Source organism: Oncorhynchus mykiss, chromosome Y, assembly GCF_013265735.2.
Source record: "Oncorhynchus mykiss isolate Arlee chromosome Y, USDA_OmykA_1.1, whole genome shotgun sequence".
Classification (NCBI taxonomy): domain Eukaryota; kingdom Metazoa; phylum Chordata; class Actinopteri; order Salmoniformes; family Salmonidae; genus Oncorhynchus; species Oncorhynchus mykiss.
In genome coordinates, this window is record NC_048593.1 from 7906238 (window position 1) to 7927978 (window position 21741).

The 21741-nt window shown below is 42.6% G+C and overlaps 2 protein-coding genes across 6 annotated transcripts; one reads left to right on the top strand and one right to left on the bottom strand.

The window, feature by feature from the left end:
- The first annotated feature begins 1360 nt into the window (after positions 1-1360).
- LOC110509581 (beta-hexosaminidase subunit beta) lies at positions 1361-11237 on the top strand. 3 transcript variants are annotated; one of them, XM_021590555.2, is made up of 14 exons: positions 1361-1714; positions 1964-2109; positions 2741-2806; positions 3225-3271; positions 3583-3693; positions 3825-3926; positions 4254-4386; positions 4590-4770; positions 5135-5221; positions 5392-5464; positions 7501-7675; positions 9413-9503; positions 9627-9731; positions 10943-11237. In XM_021590555.2, the coding sequence occupies exons 1-14, from the start codon at positions 1461-1463 to the stop codon at positions 11004-11006; spliced, it is 1635 nt and encodes a 544-aa protein (XP_021446230.2). In that variant the 5' UTR covers positions 1361-1460; the 3' UTR covers positions 11007-11237. The 3 variants fall into 3 exon arrangements, with proteins under 3 accessions (XP_021446230.2, XP_021446229.2, XP_021446231.2); XM_021590554.2 differs by lacking the exon at positions 7501-7675 and adding an exon at positions 8754-8934; XM_021590556.2 differs by lacking the exons at positions 7501-7675; positions 9413-9503; positions 9627-9731; positions 10943-11237 and adding exons at positions 8754-8934; positions 9146-9393.
- On the bottom strand, positions 9148-21708 carry gfm2 (GTP dependent ribosome recycling factor mitochondrial 2). Of its 3 annotated transcripts, none has more exons than XM_021590552.2 (21): positions 21345-21708; positions 21148-21226; positions 21004-21049; positions 20794-20891; positions 20509-20634; positions 20288-20376; positions 19989-20077; positions 19804-19864; positions 19496-19681; positions 19263-19343; positions 19023-19171; positions 18559-18699; positions 18201-18300; positions 17606-17795; positions 17372-17448; positions 17078-17216; positions 16785-16976; positions 16569-16684; positions 14980-15162; positions 14558-14724; positions 9148-9286 (listed from the first exon to the last, which is right to left on the bottom strand). In XM_021590552.2, the coding sequence occupies exons 1-20, from the start codon at positions 21402-21404 to the stop codon at positions 14596-14598; spliced, it is 2331 nt and encodes a 776-aa protein (XP_021446227.2). In that variant the 5' UTR covers positions 21405-21708; the 3' UTR covers positions 9148-9286; positions 14558-14595. The 3 variants fall into 3 exon arrangements, with proteins under 3 accessions (XP_021446227.2, XP_036823339.1, XP_036823337.1); XM_036967444.1 differs by lacking the exon at positions 9148-9286 and adding an exon at positions 13887-14118; XM_036967442.1 differs by lacking the exon at positions 9148-9286 and having other exon boundaries at positions 14244-14724.
- Between the last annotated feature and the right edge of the window lie 33 nt (positions 21709-21741).

Below are 21741 nucleotides of genomic sequence, written 5' to 3' on the forward strand. Positions count from 1 at the left end.
GAATTGTTCATTGTAAATAATGTTTGTTTAGCATTGGCTCTTTTAGAATAATTACATTTTTGGGGAAGGAAAACCATTTCACTCATATTGTAAATAGTTATAGATCATATTTCATAGAAATCTTGAAACACTGGACAGCTACCTTAAGTGGAATATACATTTTGCATGCCTGGGTCTTACAGCATAAATTAGTTCATATTTGTGAAATTGTACAGACACCACAGCACAATATGATTTAGATGTATATACTGTACATTACTTGGCATGCAACATTGACAACATTTAAAAAGCTTAACTGTAGAAAGATCTTGTCTGATCAAATTCTCCCAAATCAAGTTAGAAATTGTGAAATGTGGAGATTTTATTTATTTTAATTTTTTATTTAACTAGGCAAGTCAGTTAAGAACAAATTCTTATTTACAATGATGGCCTACCAAAAGGTAAAAGGCCTCCTGGGGGACAGGGGCTGGGATTAAAAAATATATATTAGATATAAGTATAGGACCAAACACACATCATGACAAGAGAGACAACACACCACTACATAAAGAGAGACCTAAGACAACAACATAGCAAGGCAGCAACACATGACAACATGGTAGCAGCACAAAACATGGCACAAAAATCATTGTGCACAGACAACAGCACAAAGGGCAAGAAGGTAGACACTTATACATCACGCAAAGCAGCCACAACTGTCATTAAGAGTGTCCATGATTGAGTCTTTGAATGAAGAGATATCGATGAAGAATGAAAACCTAAATGATACGGAAACAACTTTGAAACTTCATCATCACCAATGATTTTGTGAATCACTTATTTAAATGACAACAACGCCACTTGCTGGACAAAATTCACGCTTGAGGGTTGAGCCTGCAAAGTTCAAAGAGCAAGGAGTCAACAGTCTTTATAGCTGAACATCGAGCATTCGTTTGTTTAGGCAGCCGGTAATATGTGACCATAAGAACTGTCATAAGATTACCTTTCAACCTGCTTCTTATGTATTTTGTCCATTTGCTTATTGTTCCCTAATTTATTTCTGTGGCAATAAGTCTTCGGTACATCTGGTGAGAATAATTATGAAAATTAACATATCTAATCATGGTGTGGTGTGTTTCTGCAGATATTCTCGACATTAGTTAGTAAGTATTTACAATAAATAGCCTCGGTATCTGACTGAGGACATTTTTAACTCTCAGGAATAACCAGAATAAATTGTTTTATGCATATATGAATTTAACAAACAAGTACACTATGCGTTCACGAATACATCACATTATATATTGTTTTACGGTTTTTGCTCAATAATTTATTTTTTTAAATGCAATGTTCTGATTTGTTAGTTAACATTTCCGCGTTGATTTTAAGCCCCGCCCTCTCCAGGCTATATTACCAAAACACCCCCACTGTCTCGCCAGTTGTCAGCTGACTGGTAGTTGGCAATACAGTAGTTGTACATCATGATCGCGACGCTGAAGTTTACAGCATTATTACTTGCTGTTGTTGTCTGCCGGGCAACGCAAGATTATGGTTATAAAGATGTCGAGGAACCTACCCTGGGCGATTCTCAATATGGATCTCTCTGGCCGTTGCCTCAGAAAGTCCAAATGTCAACGGTAGCATTCAAACTCAGCGGTGTTAGTTTCCAGATAGTTGACGCGAAAGAATCGTCTTCCGGTGCGAGCTGCAGCCTTCTTCAAAATGCATATCGAAGGTAATATGTGATTATTTTCAAAGACACTGTAATGTAAATGTTTGTTTGGCGTTGGCTCTGTTAAATTTGAAATCATTCACGTTTGAGTTAAATTGTATTAAAATACAACTTAAGTGAAAGCCTACTTCTGAAAAACGTTGTGTGCTGAATAGAGCTATAACTGTTGAATGTGTTATATGCACAGAAATTCCCCGTTTTTTTCACATACAGTCACGTGAACTGGTTTGTTCTTCCTTCCTTGTCCTGCAGGTATGACGAATACATATTCCCAATTTCCAGAATGCAAGGGCAAAACAAAAAGAAGGCATTTGCCTCTGTGTCTGAGTTACAGGTGTGGATCACATCAGCTGACTCTGAGTGTGACAACTACCCAAGTGTGACATCTGACGAGTCATGTGAGTGCCCTGGCATGATGTTTGTCTTCCTTGTTGGTGCTCTAAGCCAGGTACCGTATTCACAAAGCATCTCGGATATAGGATCAGATTTCCCTTTTAGATCATAATGAATAGGATTATATGTACAGGGAGACCTGCTCCGAGATCAGCGCTTTTCCTCTGAATTCAGACCCAAGTTTGCAAGGTTGGGACTCTAGCAGGGTAAATACAAATAGCAGAGTCTTCACAAGTATAGTCGAGGGGCCTTCCCAGTGGGATTGAGGCCCAGGTCTCGTCATCCTACATCAGTGTTTAGGAAGGTATTATCCCCCAGTAGACAGAGAAAGATTACCTAGAATGTCTTGGAAGATAATAGGTCAGTAGGCATAAGACCACCAGATCTTTGTTGTTAAGACACTTAGCTACTGTTTCATGAATGCACACCACTAGTACACGTGCAAGTTTGGTCTTAGCTGTGTCTTAAGGCCCCAGACTAAAAAAGAGAAACTAACATGCATTTACTTACTCATCAAAGAAGAAACATCCACTTACCTAGATGGGTAACAGTGACATATGCATGCAATTTAAATCAGTGGGCATTATCAGATAAAACCATAGGATTGACAGTCTTCTTTCTGCTGCCTGTCCACAGACAAACTCTCGGTGGACTCTCCTGTTGCTGTGCTGAAAGCACCTAAGGTGTGGGGCGCGCTGAGAGGTAGGGGTCATGGCTTTTATGCTATACACACATACTTTTTTGCTATGTTTAGTGTGAGGCCTTCCTCTATTTACATACCTATATTGTTATAATGTTTCACTTGTTTTCATAACGCTTGTGCAACTTCTGTGGTTGCGTTGCATAGCATCTTGTGTCTTGACCTTGAAAGCTACAGGAAATGTTGTAATTCATACCTACGTACTGAGAGGAAAGCTTGCAAGTTAGCATTTCATTGTACTGTGTACAGCACTACACTGTATCCTGTGCAGATTACAATAAACTTTGATTAGATTTGAGACTATATACATATCCAAGCTGTTTACAGTGTGTTGTAAAGCATGTGTTTACAATCCTGTTGTGGTTGTTCTGTGATTCTGTTGATTAATCATTGTCCATGTGTCTCACTTTTTATTACCAGGTCTGGAGACTTTTAGCCAGTTGGTGTATGAGGATGAATATGGAGCAGTAAGTTGACATGAATGCCATATGAATAGAGTTTGTTAAACAAGGAGGCCTCGCTCATGCCTGAACACAAGTCACATGATGGAGGAAGTAGCCTACCTTACTGGTTTACAGTAGCTCTATTCCAAGTCATTCTAATGCATCAACGCATTTGGCAATTCAGTTCCCAGCAACTTAGCAAGCTATTTTCAATTCCACATTGTGGTTTTTGCCTCAGAAGTATTAATCAAATTGATTAAATTGTAGAAATATTTCAATGGTACTTCTATTTTTTTTAATGGATCATTTTCAATTTCTTTGTTTTATTTTCACAGAAAAGCATCAATAGGACAGAGATCCAGGACTTTCCACGGTTTACACATCGAGGCCTCTTATTGGACAGCTCTCGTCACTTCCTGCCCATCAAAGTCATCTTAGCCAATCTGGTTAGAGGACGATACATGCGATTTCAGTTCACTTTGTTGTTGTTATGGTTAAATTAATTTGTATATTAATGGCATAACATTACATAACATAATGTCATCATCAACCTCATTCTCCCCTTACCCACACACAGGAAGCAATGGCGTGGAACAAATTCAATGTGTTCCACTGGCACATAGTAGATGACCCCTCCTTCCCCTACATGAGCCGTACCTTCCCACAGCTGAGCCAGCAGGTGAGTGGGTAGGCAGACGTTGTTATCAATAGCCTGGTCCCATTTAAGCTGCTATACCTACAGCTTTCACACACCTGAAAAGACCAGATGGGCAAAGGTCATACGGCAAAAAATGTAATGCTGAAAAGTATATGGTGGGAGTGTCACAAGCCTTGTGGTCTTGGTGGATCTATCACTGTATTGCTTACAACAAATCAGTCATTTCAAAGTTGTAAATGTGTAAGGGCTAGTGTAAAGGTATAAACTACTCAATGCATATCCATATGTATATAATGATTCCCTTTTGTGTATGACAGCTTTTGTTTTGATGTATCGTTTTTTCTGCAGGGAGCATACCACCCGTACACGCATGTGTACACGCCCTCTGACGTGAAGATGATCATTGAGTTTGCTCGCCTCAGGGGCATTCGTGTCGTCTCTGAGTTTGACACCCCTGGACACACTCAGTCATGGGGCAAAGGTGAGTGTGGGGTCACTTAGGGGTTATTTCAGATGTAAGTCCTCTGGCTGTATCAAGGGGTTCATTTCTAGGGGGTCAGGGTAGTCTTTTGTCCTTTTAGGCATGCACATTTGCATAATGTTTTTGTATGAATTGAAATGAAATATGCAGCTACCTGATATTGCATTGGTTTTATCTGCTCCTCTCTCATGCCCCCTTTCCAGGCCAGAAGGACCTACTGACCCCCTGTTATTCTGGAGCCAGCCCCTCTGGCTCGTTTGGACCGGTCAACCCTATCCTCAACACCACCTATGACTTCATGGCCATGTTCTTCAAGGAGGTCAGCACAGTGTTCCCTGATGCCTATATCCATCTAGGAGGAGACGAGGTTGACTTCAGCTGCTGGTGAGAGGCTTATAAGGACATTTTATATTCGTAATTTAGCAGACACTTTTATCCAGGGTGACTGGCAATCGGTGCATATAACAACTATGTTGAGCAGGGAGAAACAACCACATAAGTCATTGCTAGTAGACCCTAGCAGATATTTATTTCAAACGTTACTTAATCAAAGTCTAAATATTCAGCACCAACTGACCCACAGACTCCTTATCCACTACAAAGGTACAGTATATGACCACAATTGTCAACAGCCATGTGACTCTGGCTTGTTTGACAGTCAATGGAAATGAAAACGGTACTGTAGGCTGTCTCCGCCAACATCAAGCACATCAATAAAAACACTACTTTCTGCCTCTGTGATCCACAGGAAGTCCAACCCAGACATCCAGAAGTTCATGGCGCAGCAAGGCTTTGGGACGGACTACAGCAAGCTGGAGTCTTTCTACATTCAGAGGTGTGTGGCTTCAGTTAGACATGGCCTTAAAGTGAAGCAAATGATAAGTAATTCGGCCAACCTAAAATAAAAAACCCACTAACTTCCGCATATTCTAAAAAATGTCCCACTCTATTGTCCAAAGATGAATTATTCATATTATCATGTGGTTATTTTCTGTCACATGATAGGCTCTTGGATATTGTCACCACTACCAACAAGGGCTACATGATCTGGCAGGAGGTGATTGACAATGGAGTTAAGGTAACGGAGCAGCAGCATTTATTAGCACAGGCAGAGGGAAAAGCAGCCTCTCTGATATTTAGAAATCCGACTCATTTTCTGAAGTGAAATTCTAATAGTTCTATGATCAAAATATCTTCAGTTATCGTTGAAGTCGGAAGGTTACATACATTTAAACTCGTTTTTCAACCACTCCACAAATTTCTTGTTAACACACTATAGTTTTGGCAAGTCGGTTAGGACATCCTACTTTGGGCATGACACAAGTAATTTTTCCAACAATTGTTTAAAGACAGATTTATTTCTCTTATTCACTATCACAATTCCAGTGGGTCAGAATTTTACAAACTAAATTGGCTGTGCCTTTTAAACAGCTTGGAAAATGATGTCATGGCTTTAGAAGCTTCTGATAGGCTAATTGACATCATTTGAGTCAATTGTATTTCAAGGCCTACCTTCAAACTCAGTGCCTTTTTGCTTGACATTCTGGGAAAATCAAAAGAAATCAGCCAAGACCTCAGGAAAAAAAATTGTAGACCTCCACAAGTCTGGTTCATCCTTGGGAGCAATTTCCACGCCTGAAGGTACCACGTTCATCTGTACAAACAATAGTATGCAAGTATAAACACCATGGGACCATGCAGCTGTCATAACGCTCTGGAAGGAGATGCGTTCTGTCTCATAGAGATGAACGCACTTTGGTACAAATCAATCCCAGAACAACAACAAAGGACCTTGTGAAGATGCTGGAGGAAACCGGTACAAAAGTATCTATATCCACAGTAAAATGAGTCCTATATCGACATTACCTGAAAGTCCGCTCAGCAAGGAAGAAGCCACTGCTCCAAAACCACCACAAAAAAGCCAGACTACGGTTTGCCACTTTACATGGGGACAAATATCATACTTTTTGGAGAAATGTCCTCTGGTCTGATGAAGAAAAAAAAATGCTGTTTGGCCATAATGACCATTGTTATGTTTGGAGGAAAAAGGGGGAGGCTTGCAAGCCGAAGAACACCATCCCAACCGGGAAGCACGGGGGTGGCAGCATCATGTTGTGGGGGTTCTTTGCTGCAGGAGGGACTGGTGCACTTCATAAAATAGATGGCATCATGAAGAAGTAAAATTATGTGGATATATTGAAGCAACATCTCAAGACATGAGTCAGGAATTTAAAGCTTGGTTGTAAATGGGTCTTCCAAATGGACAATGACCCCAAGCATACTTCCAAAGTTGTTGTCCTTAAGCCATTTTGCCACAAAGTCAAGGTATTGGAGTGGCCCATCAAAGCCCTGACCTCAATCCTATAGAACATTTGTGGGCAGAACTGAAAAGGCGTGTGCGAGCAAGGAGGCCTACAAACCTGGCTCAGTTACACCAACTCTGTCAGGAAGAATGGGCCAAAATTCAGCCAACTTATTGTGGGAAGCTAAACAATTTAAAGGCAATGCTACCAAATACTAATTGAGTAAATGTAAACGTCTGACCCACTGGGAATGTGATGAAAGAAAGAAATCATTCTCTCTACTATTATTCTGACATTTCACATTCTTAAAATAAAGTGGTGATCCTAACTGACCTAAGATGGGCATTTGTACTAGGATTAAATGTCAGGTATTGTGAAAAACAGAGTTTAAATGTATTTGGCTAAGGTGTATGTAATCTTCTGACTTTAACTGTACCTTATTCACTTCTTACCTGGTATTTACATACGTAGTAGTGCATGTGGCTTCATGGCTTGGCTCCTGTGTGTGTATATGTGTGTATATATATATATATATATATATCTATATCTATATCTCTCTCTCCTAACCACCACCAGACCTGTGTTTCAAATACTGAAAAAAAAGTATTTATCTGTGCCTGTTTGAGCTTGCCTGGCTTAATAAACCAATAGAAAAGTCCCAGAACTGCAAATCCCGCCCATCTGGCACTCCAGGCAGACTCAAGCTAGCGCTCAAAGTATTAGAATAAATGATTTCAAACCAATGTCTGACCACCACAGCCGCAAATAATAAACATGCTTTCTGAGTAACATATCAGTGTAATACTTGCAGCTGAAGTCAAACACAGTAGTGCATGTGTGGATGGGGAACAAGTTTGAAGAGGAGCTTCAGAAGGTGACGGAGGCGGGCTTCACCACCATCCTCTCCGCCCCCTGGTACCTAGATTACATTAGCTACGGACAGGACTGGCAGAAGTACTACAAGGTCGAGCCACTCAGCTTCAATGGTCAGTTATCTTCATCAGACACCTCCCTTTTGTTGGACCCCAGTAAGATTAGCTGACGTTATGGCGTCAGCTAATGGGGATCCTAATAAAAATAAAAATAAAGTAATCTTTAATGTTTAAAAAAAGAGGACCGGGTTCTAGGAGATCTGGAATAGCTCTTGAGTTTTGGACTAACATTGCCACGGTTGAAAATGCAAAAATTGTCCTTTCAAATTTGAATGACTTCATTCAACAGGTCTGCACTTGAATATTTCACCGCTGTATCATATTGAAACATCTGCTCTCTGGACCAAAGTCGTAGTGTATAGAGACATGGTTCTTGTTGGAAGTTTTTTTTGTGTGTGTGTTTTAGACCAGCACGGTAAACCTGACATACACATTTTTTGTATCCAGCTTTGGTTCATGGTAAAGATGGAGGTTGTTGGGTAAACCAGTTAGGGCTGTGCATTGCCTTTGCTTGGTATTCATTTTGGTTCTGGTCTAGGTTGAGGCCTATGGCTGTCTTGTTTGTGGTTTGTACTGGGACATTGAACTTCTTGATTTGATCATTGTTGCTTGCTGCAGCGCGTTTGGCTTTCCAGATACTAGCCCTGACAACTCTTGCATGTTCACTTGGCGTACATGATTCATGGCTTCACAGCGCTGCTCTTATTTCGGGGTACATTCAAGATCAGCAACACTGTAACATGTTGAACATTGTAAGCAAGAAGTTGACGTGAAACCTTATAAATCCAGCCAACTTCACAACTTTACTCCATTTGTTTTGTGATGCCCCACCATGAAAAGAGAGACACCCATGTGTTGAAAACCACCTCACTGGAAGCATCTTGCAAGGGGACAGCTTCAATTTGTCACTTCTCTACAACGTTGTTTTGCGTCTTGAATGTACCCAGAGGCACGCTTATCCATGGAGGGCTCTCCTGTGGCATATTCTTTCTTTCTTTTTAAGTTTCTTCACCCCCCCCCCAAAAAAAAAAAATACTAGTAGTACTAATACTACACCTAAATACTAAGGATACTCCTCAATCACACGTTGCATGTGTATCTACAGTATGTGATGTGTCTCTACTGTATGTAGCTGAAGGCAGACACGCTAATCCACGTGTGGAAAGGCAACCAGCAGCAGTACCAGGCTGAGATGGCAAGGGTCACAGCATCAGGCTACCAGGCCCTGCTCTCCACACCCTGGTACCTGAACCGCATCTCCTACGGCCAAGACTGGCAGGCCGCTTACAAGGCAGACCCACAGGACTTTAATGGTGTGTGTGTGTCTATCTGGACACTTGGCAGATGCTTTATTTCTGAAAAAAATACTACTCTTTGCTGTGTTATTTATCGTCGACTGGTCGCGACGCTTAGCGCGATACCTCACTGTATATTTACATTAGGGCAGCAAGGACCAATACATTGACTTTTATTGTTTGTGATAAAGGAAGACTTTGCCCTAACCATGCTGTTCTAAATTGATAGACCTGTGTCATACGAGTCCGCTAAGGTCCAACCCACCTGCTCTGAGCCTGAACAGGGAAAACGCCTTCCGTGCCAAAAGCCATCCACTTCTGTCTTGTGATCCGATGGTCATGCGTTTTTATTTCTGTGCAACCCTGTTGACTGAAGTAGTAGAATGAATAACTCCATTCACATCATTTAAAGATTAAATGCAGAAATGGGCATACAGAAACTTTTCCGTGTGATTGCCTCCTGACCCCTGAATTACATTTGACCTTGTGAACCCAGGCACAGATGCTCAGAAGAAGCTGGTAGTCGGCGGAGAGGCCTGTCTGTGGGGGGAATACGTGGACGCTACCAACCTGACCCCCAGACTCTGGTACACTGCAGACAAACCCAAATGTTTAAAAAAAAAAATCTTAAGATACCTTTCCTCTCCATCCATTTTACACTGCACTGTCTGTAATATTAGTCTGTGAAGATGTTTCTCTCCTATCCCCAGGCCCCGTGCCAGTGCTGTGGGGGAGCGGTTGTGGAGTGACAAGGATGTGAAAGACACAAACGATGCTTATAGTCGTCTGATCCAGCACCGCTGTCGCATGGTCCAGTAAGTCGCCCCCATAGAGAAACGTACTGTTCCATTTAATTATGTGGTGCGCCCCCCTTATAAGAATTGGGGCAAAAAAACTCTTGACTCAAGTATACAGTTGTGGTGAAAAGTTTTGAGAATGACACAAATATTAATTTCCACAAAGTTTGCTGCTTCATTGTCTTTAGATATTTTTGTCAGATGTTAGTATGGAATACTGAAGTATAATTACAAGCATTTCATAAGTGTCCAAAGGCTTTTATTGGCAATTACATGAAGTTGATGCAGAGAGTCAATATTTGCAGTGTTGACCCTTCTTTTTCAAAACCTCGGCAATCCGCCCCGGCATGCTGTCATTTAACTTCTGGGCCACATCCTGACTGATGGCAGCCCATTCAGGGATTCAGAGAAATTAACCTTTTGCAGAATATCAGTCTGTCCCAGATGTTTTTCCTGGAGAGAAGTGGCTTCTTTGCTGCCCTTGACACCAGGCCATCCTCCAAAAGACTCACTATGTGTGCAGATGTACTCACACCTGCCTGCTGCCATTCCTGAGCAAGCTCTGTACTGGTGGTGCCCCGATCCCGCAGCTGAATCAACTTTAGGAGATGGTCCTGGCGCTTGCTGGACTTTCTTGGGCGCCCTGAAGCCTTCATCACAACAACCTCTCTCCTTGAAGTTCTTGATGATCTGATAAATGGTTGATTTAGGTGCAATCTTGCTCGCAGCAATATCCTTGCCTGTGAAGCCCTTTTTGTGCAACGCAATGATGACGGCACGTGTTTCCTTGAAGGTAACCATGGTTGACAGAGGAAGAACAATGATTCCAAGCACCACCCTCCTTTTGAAGCTTCGTCTGTTATTCAATCTCAATCAGCATAACAGAGTGGTCTCTAGCCTTGTCCTCGTCAACACTCACACTTGTGTTAACGAGAGAATCACTGACATGTCAGCTGGTCCTTTTGTGGCAGGGCTGAAATGCAGTGGAAATGTTTTTTGGGGGGGATTCAGTTCATTTGCATGGCAACGAGGGACTTTGCAATTAATTGCAATTCATATGATCACTCTTCATAACATTTCTGGAGGAAATACAAACTGAGGCAGCAGACTTTGAAAATGTACATTTGTCATTCTCAAAGCTTTTGGCCACGACTGTACAATGTGGTAACACCCTCTCTTTTCTTCCTGTCTTTTCTCTTCCCCCCTTCTGTCTTCTCTTGCTCTACTAGGCGTGGTATACCAGCTGAGCCTCTGTTTACAGGTTACTGTGCACATGAGTACAAAGGGGTATGAGCTGACAGCCACTGTGGGGCTACAACCTGAGAAGCAGCGTTAACCACAATGAGAGAGAAATAATCTCACAAATCAAACTTGATTGTCTTCATTGATGCACTGATATGAGCCAAATTCTGCCTTTTTAATTTTTTTCAAAACAATCCTCATTGCAATGTCACACATTGATTGGTGTGTAGGAACACCTTTTTATATTAATGTTTATGAATTAAAAGAAACTTTTGCAAAGTTTGTCTGTGTAAACACTACAGTGATAGACACCCGAAGTGCGACGCAGTTTACCGATTCATGGAAATTACACATTGGAACACATCTTTTATACAATTGCTATACATTTAATGACTGATACCGCCACTTCTACAATATGTTCAACAGAAGTACTGAATGCCCACATGCATGTTCTTGACCCGATTTTCATGTTTGCACAGCAAACACCCTCACGGGAGTATTTACAGTGCTTTCAGAAATGATTCATACCCATAGACTTTTTCCACATTGTTTTATCATAGCCTGCATTGAAAATGTCACTGGCCCATATTGTCAAAGTGGAATTATGTTTTTTTAAATGAAATGTCTTGATTCAACCCCATTTGTTATGGCAAGCCTAAAGTTCAGGAGCAAAGATGTTCTTACGTTGCATGGACTCCGTGTGCAATAGTGTTTTTTATTTAACCTTGAAGTAGGCAAGTCAGTTAAGAACAAATTCTTATTTACAATGACTGCCAAACCCATATGATGCTGGGAGAATTGTGCACCACACTATGGGACTCCCAATCGCGGCCGGCTGTGATACAGCCTGGATTTAAACCAGGGACTGTAGTGACGCCTCTTGCACTGAGTTACTCGGGAGCCCCTGTTTAACAGTTTTTGAATGACTACCCCATCTCTATACCCCACACATACAATTATCTGTAATTCCTCAGTCAAGCAGTGAATTTCAAACAGATTTAACCACAAAGACCAGGGAGGTTTTCCAATGCCTTGCAAAGTAGGGCATGTATTTTTTCAAAAGCAGACAAATATCCCTTTGAGCATGGTGAAGTTATCGATACACCCAGTCACCACAAAGATACAGGCGTCCTTCCTATCTCGGTTGCCGGAGAAGGAAACCGCTCATTTCACCATAAAGGCCAACGGTGATAAAAACAGTTAAGAGTTTGATGGGAGAAAACTGAGGATGGCTCAACATCATTGTAGTTAAACCACAATACTAACCTAATTGACAAAAGTGAAAAGAAGGAAACATTTGCAACAAGGCACTAAAGCAGGGTTTCCCAAACTCGGTTCTGGGGCCCCCCCTGGGTGCACATTATACACTGCTCAAAAAAATAAAGGGAACACTAAAATAAAACATCCTAGATCTGAATGAATGAAATATTCTTATTAAATACTTTTTTTCTTTACATAGTTGAATGTGCTGACAACAAAATCACACAAATTATCAATGGAAATTAAATGTATCAACCCATGGAGGTCTGGATTTGGTTTCACACTCAAAATTAAAGTGGAAAACCACACTACAGGCTGATCCAACTTTGATGTAACGTCCTTAAAACAAGTCAAAATGAGGCTCAGTAGTGTGTGTGGCCTCCACGTGCCTGTATGACCTCCCTACAACGCCTGGGCATGTTCCTGATGAGGTGGCGGATGGTCTCCTGAGGGATCTCCTCCCAGACCTGGACTAAAGCATCCGCCAACTCCTGGACAGTCTGTGGTGCAATCTGCGCAGTCTGTTGGTGGATGGAGCGAGACATGATGTCCCAGATGTGCTCAATTGGATTCAGGTCTGGGGAACGGGCGGGCCAGTCCATAGCATCAATGCCTTCCTCTTGCAGGAACTGCTGACACACTCCAGCCAAATGAGGTCTAGCATTGTCTTGCATTAGGAGGAACCCAGGGCCAACCGCACCAGCATATACTACGCTAGTGGTAAGGGGTCTGAGGATCTCATCTCGGTACCTAATGGCAGTCAGGCTACCTCTGGCGAGCACATGGAGGGCTGTGCGGCACCCCAAAGAAATGCCACCCCACACCATGACTGACCCACCGCCAAACCGGTCATGCTGGAGGATGTTGCAGGCAGCAGAACGTTCTCCACGGCGTCTCCAGACTGTCACGTCTGTCACATGTGCTCAGTGTGAACCTGCTTTCATCTGTGAAGAGCACAGGGCGCCAGTGGCGAATTTGCCAATCTTGGTGTTCTCTGGCAAATGCCAAACGTCCTGCACGGTGTTGGGCTGTATGCACAACCCCCACCTGTGGACGTCGGGCCCTCATACCACCCTCATGGAGTCTGTTTCTGACCGTTTGCGCAGACACATGCACATTTGTGGCCTGCTGGAGGTGATTTTGCAGGGCTCTGGCAGTGCTCCTCCTTGCACAAAGGCGGAGGTAGCGGTCCTGCTGCTAGGTTGTTGCCCTCCTACGGCCTCCTCCACGTCTCCTGATGTACTGGCCTGTCTCCTGGTAGCGCCTCCATGCTCTGGACACTACGCTGACAGACAAAGCAAACCTTCTTGCCACAGCTTGCATTGATGTGCCATCTTGGATGAGCTGCACTACCTGAGCCACTTGTGTGGGTTGTAGACTCCGTCTCATGCTACCACTAGAGCGAAAGCACCGCCAGCATTCAAAAGTGACCAAAACATCAGCCAGGAAGCATAGGAACTGAGAAGTGGTCTGGTCACCACCTGCAGAACCACTCCTTTATTGGGGGATGTCTTAAATGCCTATAATTTCCACCTGTTGTCTATTCCATTTGCACAACAGCATGTGCAATTTATTGTCAATCAGTGTTGCTTCCTAAGTGGACAGTTTGATTTCACAGAAGTGTGATTGACTTGGAGTTACATTGTGTTGTTTAAGTGTTCCCTTTATTTTTTTGAGCAGTGTATATATTTTTTAAGAAACCCTCACTAAAGAAATACTGCAAAAAAATGTGGCAAGGCTTTTGACTTTTGTCCTGAATACAAAGTGTTATGTTTGAGGCAAATCCAATACAACACATACTGAGTACCATTGTCCATTTTTTTCAAGCATAGAGGAAAACTTGGTTCCGTCTGCTTTCCAGCAGACACTGGGAGATGAATTCACCTTTCAGCAGGACAATAACCTAAAAAAACAAGGCCAAATCTACACTGGAGTTGCTTACCAAGAAGACAGTGAATGTTCCTGAGTGTCCGAGTTACGGGTTTGACTTAAATCTACGGCAAGACCTGAAAATGGTTGTCTAGCAATGATGAACAACCAATTTGACAGAGCTTGAATAATTTTGAAAAGAATAATGAGCAAATGTTGCACAATCCAGCTGTGGAAAGCTCTTAAGAGACTCACAGCTGTAAACGCTGCCAAAGGTACTCCTGGTATTCCTGTATTTAATTGTCAATAAATTAGCTGAAATTTCTAAAAACATGTTTTCACTTTGTTATTATGGTGTATTGTATGTAGATGGGTGAGAGAAAAAATATATTTAATCCATTTTGAATTCAGTCCAGCACAACAACATGTATACTTTCTGAAGGCACTGTAAATGGACATTCCTGCTGGCTTACATTTCGCAGAATTACTCTTCCATCTCTGCGTGATGTCATCAGGCGAGGCCAGCCATCTTGTTGAGCAGGGCATTCTGGTGTTGGGGGTTCATGGCCTCATAGATGTCCAGCTGGAGGGAGAAGGTGGCGTTGCCAGAGGTCAGAGTTCGCAGGGCGGTGGAGTAGCCCTGAAACAGAGGAGGAAAGATTAGATCCAAGGAGGGATACTGCAGTGTCACTTTTGCATTTAGATGCATTTAGAATATGCTGAACATGATGCGTCATTCGCAAGCATTGGACTTGATTCGGTAGTAACAAGACGGGAGATGTACAAAACAGAAATAGTGAAACTAATTTTAAAAAAAGCACTTTTATACTATCTTGGTGGTGTTGTCTGCCCTGTCACTACAGGAGGTTTCCACGGCAACATTGAACCAACCTACCATCATCTCAGCCAGGGGTGCGGTGGCAAGCAGCACCTTGCTGTCATGGCGACTCTGGATGTCCCGGATGGCCCCTCGTCTCTGAGCCAGGTCACCCAGCACAGAGCTCAGGTGCTCCTCCCCCACCGTCACCTCCAGTGACATCACAGGCTCCAGCACCTGCCCCCCCGCCTGCCTCAGAGCCTACAGGGGACAGAGACAACACTGTTACTAGCGTAGTATAAGTAATAATATGAGAAATAGGGTCACTGTTACTAGCGTAGTATTAGTAATGGTATGAGTAATAGGGTCACTGTTACTAGCGTAGTATTAGTAATAGTATGAGTAATGAGGTCACTGTTACTAGCGTAGTATTAGTAATAGTATGAGTAATAGGGTCACTGTTAATAGCGTAGTATTAGTAATGGTATGAGTAATAGGGTCACTGTTACTAGCGTAGTATTAGTAATAGTATGAGTAATAGGGTCACTTACTAGCGTAGTATTAGTAATATTATGAGTAATAGGGTCACTGTTACTAGCGTAGTATTAGTAATAGTATGAGTAATAGGGTCACTGTTAATAGCGTAGTATTAGTAATAGTATGAGTAATAGGGTCACTTACTAGCGTAGTATTAGTAATAGTATGAGTAATAGGGTCACTTACTAGCGTAGTATTAGTAATAGTATGAGTAATAGGGTCACTTACTAGCGTAGTATTAGTAATAGTATGAGTAATAGGGTCACTGTTAATAGCGTAGTATTAGTAATGGTATGAGTAATAGGGTCACTGTTACTAGCGTAGTAATAGTATGAGTAATAGGGTCACTTACTAGCGTAGTATTAGTAATATTATGAGTAATAGGGTCACTGTTAATAGCGTAGTATTAGTAATAGTATGAGTAATAGGGTCACTGTTACTAGCGTAGTATTAGTAATAGTATGAGTAATAGGGTCACTTACTAGCGTAGTATTAGTAATAGTATGAGTAATAGGGTCACTTACTAGCGTAGTATTAGTAATAGTATGAGTAATAGGGTCACTTAATAGCGTAGTATTAGTAATAGTATTAGTAATAGTATGAGTAATGGGGTCACTGTTACTAGCGTAGTATTTGTAATAGTATGAGTAATAAGGTCACTGTTACTAGCGTAGTATTAGTAATAGTATGAGTAATAGGGTCACTGTTACTAGCGTAGTATTACTATAAAATGAAATGTTATTTGTCACATCCGCCAAATACAACAGGTGTAGAACTTACCGTGAAATGCTTACTTAAAATTCCTTAACCAACAGTGCAATTAAGAAAAATAAGAGTTAAGAAAATATTGAATAAATAACAAATACAAAAATAAAAGAGTAACAATAAAATAACAATAACGAGGCTATATACAGGGTGTAATGGTACAGGTTAGTCGAGTTAATATGTACATGTAAGTAGGGGTAAAGAGACGATGCATAGAGCGAGTAGCAGCAGCGTAAAGAAACCCATATTTCTAATGCCTTTCTCCTTCTATCGACACTCACAGAGCCATCACAAGACTACAGTACAGAGGCAGAGATCATCTCACATTGTGTACACAACACTATCATGTGCAGGTGTTAATGTACCTTGAGCATACAGCGGGACACGCAGGCAGACAACATAGCTAGAGACGTCCCCGGCTCCATGCTCACACTCTGGATCATAGTGGACACGCCCTGGACCGGGTAACCAAGCAACGGACCTGGGAGAGTGAGAACATAATGAGTATCAGAATAGGGGCTACAACAGTACAAGACTCATCGAAAATGGGGGTCTTCTTCCATAATCTGTGATGTCGTTACCTTGGAGATAAGAGCTGTTTACGCCGTTCTCCACGGCGTCCCTGACATCAGGGGACAGCTGCTCCTCCACTTCCTCATCGTAGGTGATTTCACAGGAAGTGAGCGAGGAGGAGGAGGAGTCCATGATGGGGCAGACCGCCACACTCACAGTCACCATGTGTCTCCTCTCCCCAACTGTACGGTCCAGCGTGTCTGAAACACACACAAGCAGGAATCAGAATAAGAAGAATCAGTACGATCTACACTGATTGGAAAATATGGTTTCCACCTCCGTACTGATTGGCATACTATACCTGTGGTGGCCATTGATTGGAGGATGGTCTCCCTGTAGGCCACCTGTAGAGGTCCCAGGTGGGTCTCGATGCCGTACTCTCTCCTGATCCGATCATGGAGGATCTCAATGTGCAGCTCTCCCATTCCACACAGAATGGTCTGGCGAAGGAGACGGTACAAAGACCATTAAAACAGATATTGCATATTTTATTAGTCTAATATTATATGCTAGCTAGCTAACATTCATTCAATCAATCACTTTCAACCAAGCAATTAATCAATCATACATGTTCCTCCTGTACAGGTGGTATTACCTGTCCAGAGTCTGAATCTACCCTGACCTTCAGGCTAGGGTCTTCTCTCTGGAGGCAGGTCAGGGCATTCTCCAGCTCTAATAGAAAACAGAGGATAATAACATTCATAGGTTGTTATAACAGTGTTACAAGAGTTTTAGGCCAGGTGGCTCAAACAAGCCTGTAGAACAGTGCACGTTATGAGGGGATTTGAGCAGGGATCCCATGCTTAGTAATGGCTGCAGGGACACTGACCTGCCTGTCTAGACATAGTGGGGGGTTCTATGGAGCAGAAGAAGACAGGCTCAGGGACCTCCACTCCAGCCAGCACCAGACTAGCCTGCTCTCCACCCCTCTTCCTCTCCCCCTCCTTCTCGTTCTGGGCCCGCCGGACCGCAGCCACTGCCGAGGCCTTGGAGGACACAATAGTGTCCCCTGTCACTGTCTGAGAGAGAGAGGAATTTTTTGTAAACATAATGAAAGATTGCTTGGAAATTAAAGTGTTTGGTTTAATTGTCAAGCCACTGTCACCCAACAGATTCAAAACAATGTTTCAGTTTCAAAAACATATTACTCTTTACTGAGAATGGATGTGGTTTCAATTCCAATTTATGGGGCAGCAAGTAGCCTAATGGTTAGAGCGTTGAACTAGTAACCGGAAGGTTGCTAGATTGAATCCCCGAGCTGACAAGGTAAAAATCTGTCATTCTGCCCCTGAACAAAGCAGTTCCTGAACAAAGCACTGTTCCTAGGCCGTCATTGTAAATAAGACTTTGTTCTTAACTGACTTGCCTAGTTAAATAAAGGTAAAAAAAAAATCAAAAACAGGTAGTCTCTCAAGAAGTCCTACCTGCTTGAGGCCCACACAGAGTGCAATGTTTCCTGCAGTCAGAGAAGGTATCTCCACATGCTGGTCAGCAAATGGCAGCAGCAGCCGACTCATCCTCTCTCTACAGTGGAGACCAGTGGAATTCAAAATGGCAAGCACAGTAATTAGAAAACTAACAGTACTTGAGTTTATTGGAACAGCCTGAGAATTTGTAAGGTTCACCATTTTAGAGGGCTCCTACTCAGTTATACCCAATGCAACAAAACCTTAAGAGATACAGAGTTAATTCATTGATGAGCATTAATTGAATCCCATTCAGCAAGCTGCTGTAGCAGTAAGCAGGTATTGGGTAGTAGTGGGATGTGATGGACCTACGTACGTGTTGTTCCTGTTGATGTTGAGGACAGCAGACTGGGGCTTCATGGTCCCAGAGTAGATCCTCACAAACACCAGAGGACCTCGCTGCTTGTCATGCACCACCTTGAAGGCCAGGGCACACAGGTCATCCTGGTACCAACGCCTGTGTGAAGGGAATAGACCAAGCTGAATCAAACTGGGTCTGACTCAAGAATAAATCCCTGACTGATATATGTGGTAGAGAAGAGTAGTGGCTTCAGCCCAATGATATGGATCAGATTGAATTACATTTTGGTTAGGTATCCCACAAAATAATTTTATAGAAAAGTCCTATTGGGGTTAGAGCTGAGTGGGCTATTATGGATAACACACTTTGTTGACTCTACAAGGTAAAGGATAAATGTTACTCACACCATGGTGCCTCCTGTTGGGGGCGAGGAGATAGGCTGTGATGGAGTTCTGGTTAGGGGTAGAGGATGTACTCACACTAGGTCGTGGTGCCTCTCGTTTGGGGCAGGGAGGTAGGCTGTGATGGCGTCCAGGAGAGGCTGAACACCTTTGTTCCTCAGAGAGCTCCCACAGAGCACAGGGACTCCTTTACGTGCCAGAGTCACCCTCCGCACTGCCTCCTGGAGCTGGAGAATACACAATACACCAGATACACACACAATACCACATGCAGAACTCAGTCCTACTGATATTTTACCTGAGATAAATATTGCTTACTTTGGCAGGAGGTACCGCATCAAAATTTTCACCGTAAACTCCAAGTAACAGCTCCGCAAACTCATCATCCAGATCAGCAACCTGTGTATGAAAAAATGCAAATGCCAACTTTGAAACATAGCATTTACACATGTTTTTACTATACTTATGTTTTTATAGCGATCTAAGCTATCAGCAATAGCATAAAAATAAGCACTCGATGACTGTTGGCATGATGATGTCATTTCCTGTACCTGTTCTATCAGAGCTGCTCTGGCCTCCATAGCGTCCTGAAGAAGTTCCGGGTCATCTGATTGGCTGAGAGATTTGGTCTCAAAGACACGGCCATCCTCTGCTCTGGATTTCACCCGCCACGTCATTTGCTGGTTGGTAATCAAGTCAATCAATCCTGTGAAGCTCTTCCCGCTGCCAATTGGAATCTGTGTAACCAGTTGTTTCTCATTTATACTGTAATGTATGTCATTTGATATGGAGGCATTATCACAGCAGGGAAGCTGAACAATGTAAAATACATAGACGGCCTATTGAGAATGTTGTCTACCTGGAGGAGCACAGGATTGGCTTTCAGTTTCTTCTTTATGCTCTCAATGGAAAAGTGTAAACTATATAGGAAAAATAATATATTTTTTTATCAAAATGAACACTGTAGTCCCAAATCCTAACAGCAAGCAAGCATATGTCTGGTTACAACAGAAGGGAGTCACTATGTGATGCTGGTTGTTTTACCTGGCCCCAGGCTTGTCCATCTTGTTCAGGAAACAGATACAGGGTACATGATGTTTCTCAGCCTGCCGCCACACTGTCAGAGTCTGAGCCTGGTGATATCACAAGACACAACACACAGCCATACCGAGTCACTAACACACACACTTACAATACAATCAACACCTCGATTCTAGGTCAGTTCAATTATAGTCTTTTATTTTATTTATTTTTTTACAGACAATACAGTCAGGTAAACAGAGATGCATAGGCCTATTTCAGTACAGGGTGGGAACATGGCATCGTATCAGGGCTTGACTCACCTCAACGCCAGCAGACGCATCAAACACTGCCACCGCCCCGTCCAACACACGCAGGGCTCGCTCCACCTCCAGAGTAAAGTCAACATGTCCTGAAACACCCACCCACACACACAGTGTTGTACTATGGAGGGTCTATGGGTTGATTTTGTGCCAGGGTTGCCTGTCTATAGGATTCGTGTTTGTGTTTTTGCACGATTTATTGAATGGGACTGGCTCTGTACCTGGCGTATCTATGAGGTTGATCCTGTGCTTTTTCCAGTCGAAGGTGACTGCAGCAGACTGTATGGTGATTCCCCGCTCCCTCTCCTGAACCATGAAGTCTGTCACAGTGTCCCCGTCATCAACATCTGGGAAACAAGAAAAGAGAGAGAAATTGAGTTGCTAGCTTGGGACTCTGTTAAACAATGCAGGAAAAAGCTAACAGAGGACGTGGAATTGAAATTAAATTACTGACCTCAACCTGCTCATCCCCCTACACATGTCTATCCCAATCCCCTCCTACACACCTCCCAAAGCCCTGGTGTATCCAGAGTAATACAGCATTCTCTCTGTGGTGGTGGTCTTCCCTGCATCTATGTGTGCCATGATGCCAATGTTCCGGATTCTGGGGACAAACAATAGTGAGTATTACATCTGATATTAAGGGGCTACCAAGGACCATGAAGTAGGCTATAGAGTAGTAATAAACATAGGCTGGAGCTAGTTTTACCACTTACTTCGATATATCTGGATTGACGACAGCTCGTGGGGATTTGACATCATCTATAGGATATATAATAAAAACGTACAAAGTTGTATTACAAAAGCACTGAGAGATCATCAAAGTTCAGTCTAATATGGGAATGGGACATGTCATATACCTGGCAAAAAGCTGTACTGTCTTCTTCCTTGTAGTCTCCACCTGCACGTCTGTGGTCCATTCTTCAGTAGACCTTTACCCTACGCAACCCAACACAGGGCAATACACATTATCCATAGAAAACAGTAGCGACTAGTGACAAATAGCCAACAGTCTACAGCCTTTTAACCATGTTTGTCCCTGAAATGTAAGTCTTACCCCCCCAACCAGGACACTGAACGTCCCAATGCCTATTCCCAGGACATTCCGAAGTCGCATCTTCAACCTGCTTCGGGCTTACAAACGTATTCCAGTGAAAATATTGTAGACAGTCTTGACATGGACAGGGCAATGTCGACTGCTCTGTGTGAATGTCATTCATCAACCATAAACCCTGTTGGCATTGAACTGGCTGTCAAATAAGGTAAACGCATTCTCTAAATGCCGTGCCTCCCGAGAACAATAATCAAAATCAGTATAATGTATTAATTATCTCAAATTATCAACAAAAATATATAATAATATGAATCGACGTTGATTCACGCTTTCCTTATAAAGTGCATCTTCAAAATACACCCCAAGCAGCAGTCCTATCTGAATTTAAGTTCCGGCTTTG

What these genes read in the sequence shown, in the direction of transcription:
- LOC110509581 (XM_021590554.2), top strand. Translation starts at nt 1,461, where the DNA reads ATGATCGCGACGCTGAAGTTTACAGCATTATTACTTGCTGTTGTTGTC. An exon ending in GAGGTTGACTTCAGCTGCTG is followed by an intron (nt 4,771 to 5,134) that starts GTGAGAGGCTTA and finishes TGTGATCCACAG; the next exon opens with GAAGTCCAACCCAGACATCC. An exon ending in GAGTCTTTCTACATTCAGAG is followed by an intron (nt 5,222 to 5,391) that starts GTGTGTGGCTTC and finishes GTCACATGATAG; the next exon opens with GCTCTTGGATATTGTCACCA.
- gfm2 (XM_021590552.2), bottom strand. Translation starts at nt 21,404, where the DNA reads ATGCGACTTCGGAATGTCCTGGGAATAGGCATTGGGACGTTCAGTGTC. An exon ending in GTCAATCCAGATATATCGAA is followed by an intron (nt 20,892 to 21,003) that starts GTAAGTGGTAAA and finishes GTTTGTCCCCAG; the next exon opens with AATCCGGAACATTGGCATCA. An exon ending in ATGCGTCTGCTGGCGTTGAG is followed by an intron (nt 20,078 to 20,287) that starts GTGAGTCAAGCC and finishes TGATATCACCAG; the next exon opens with GCTCAGACTCTGACAGTGTG.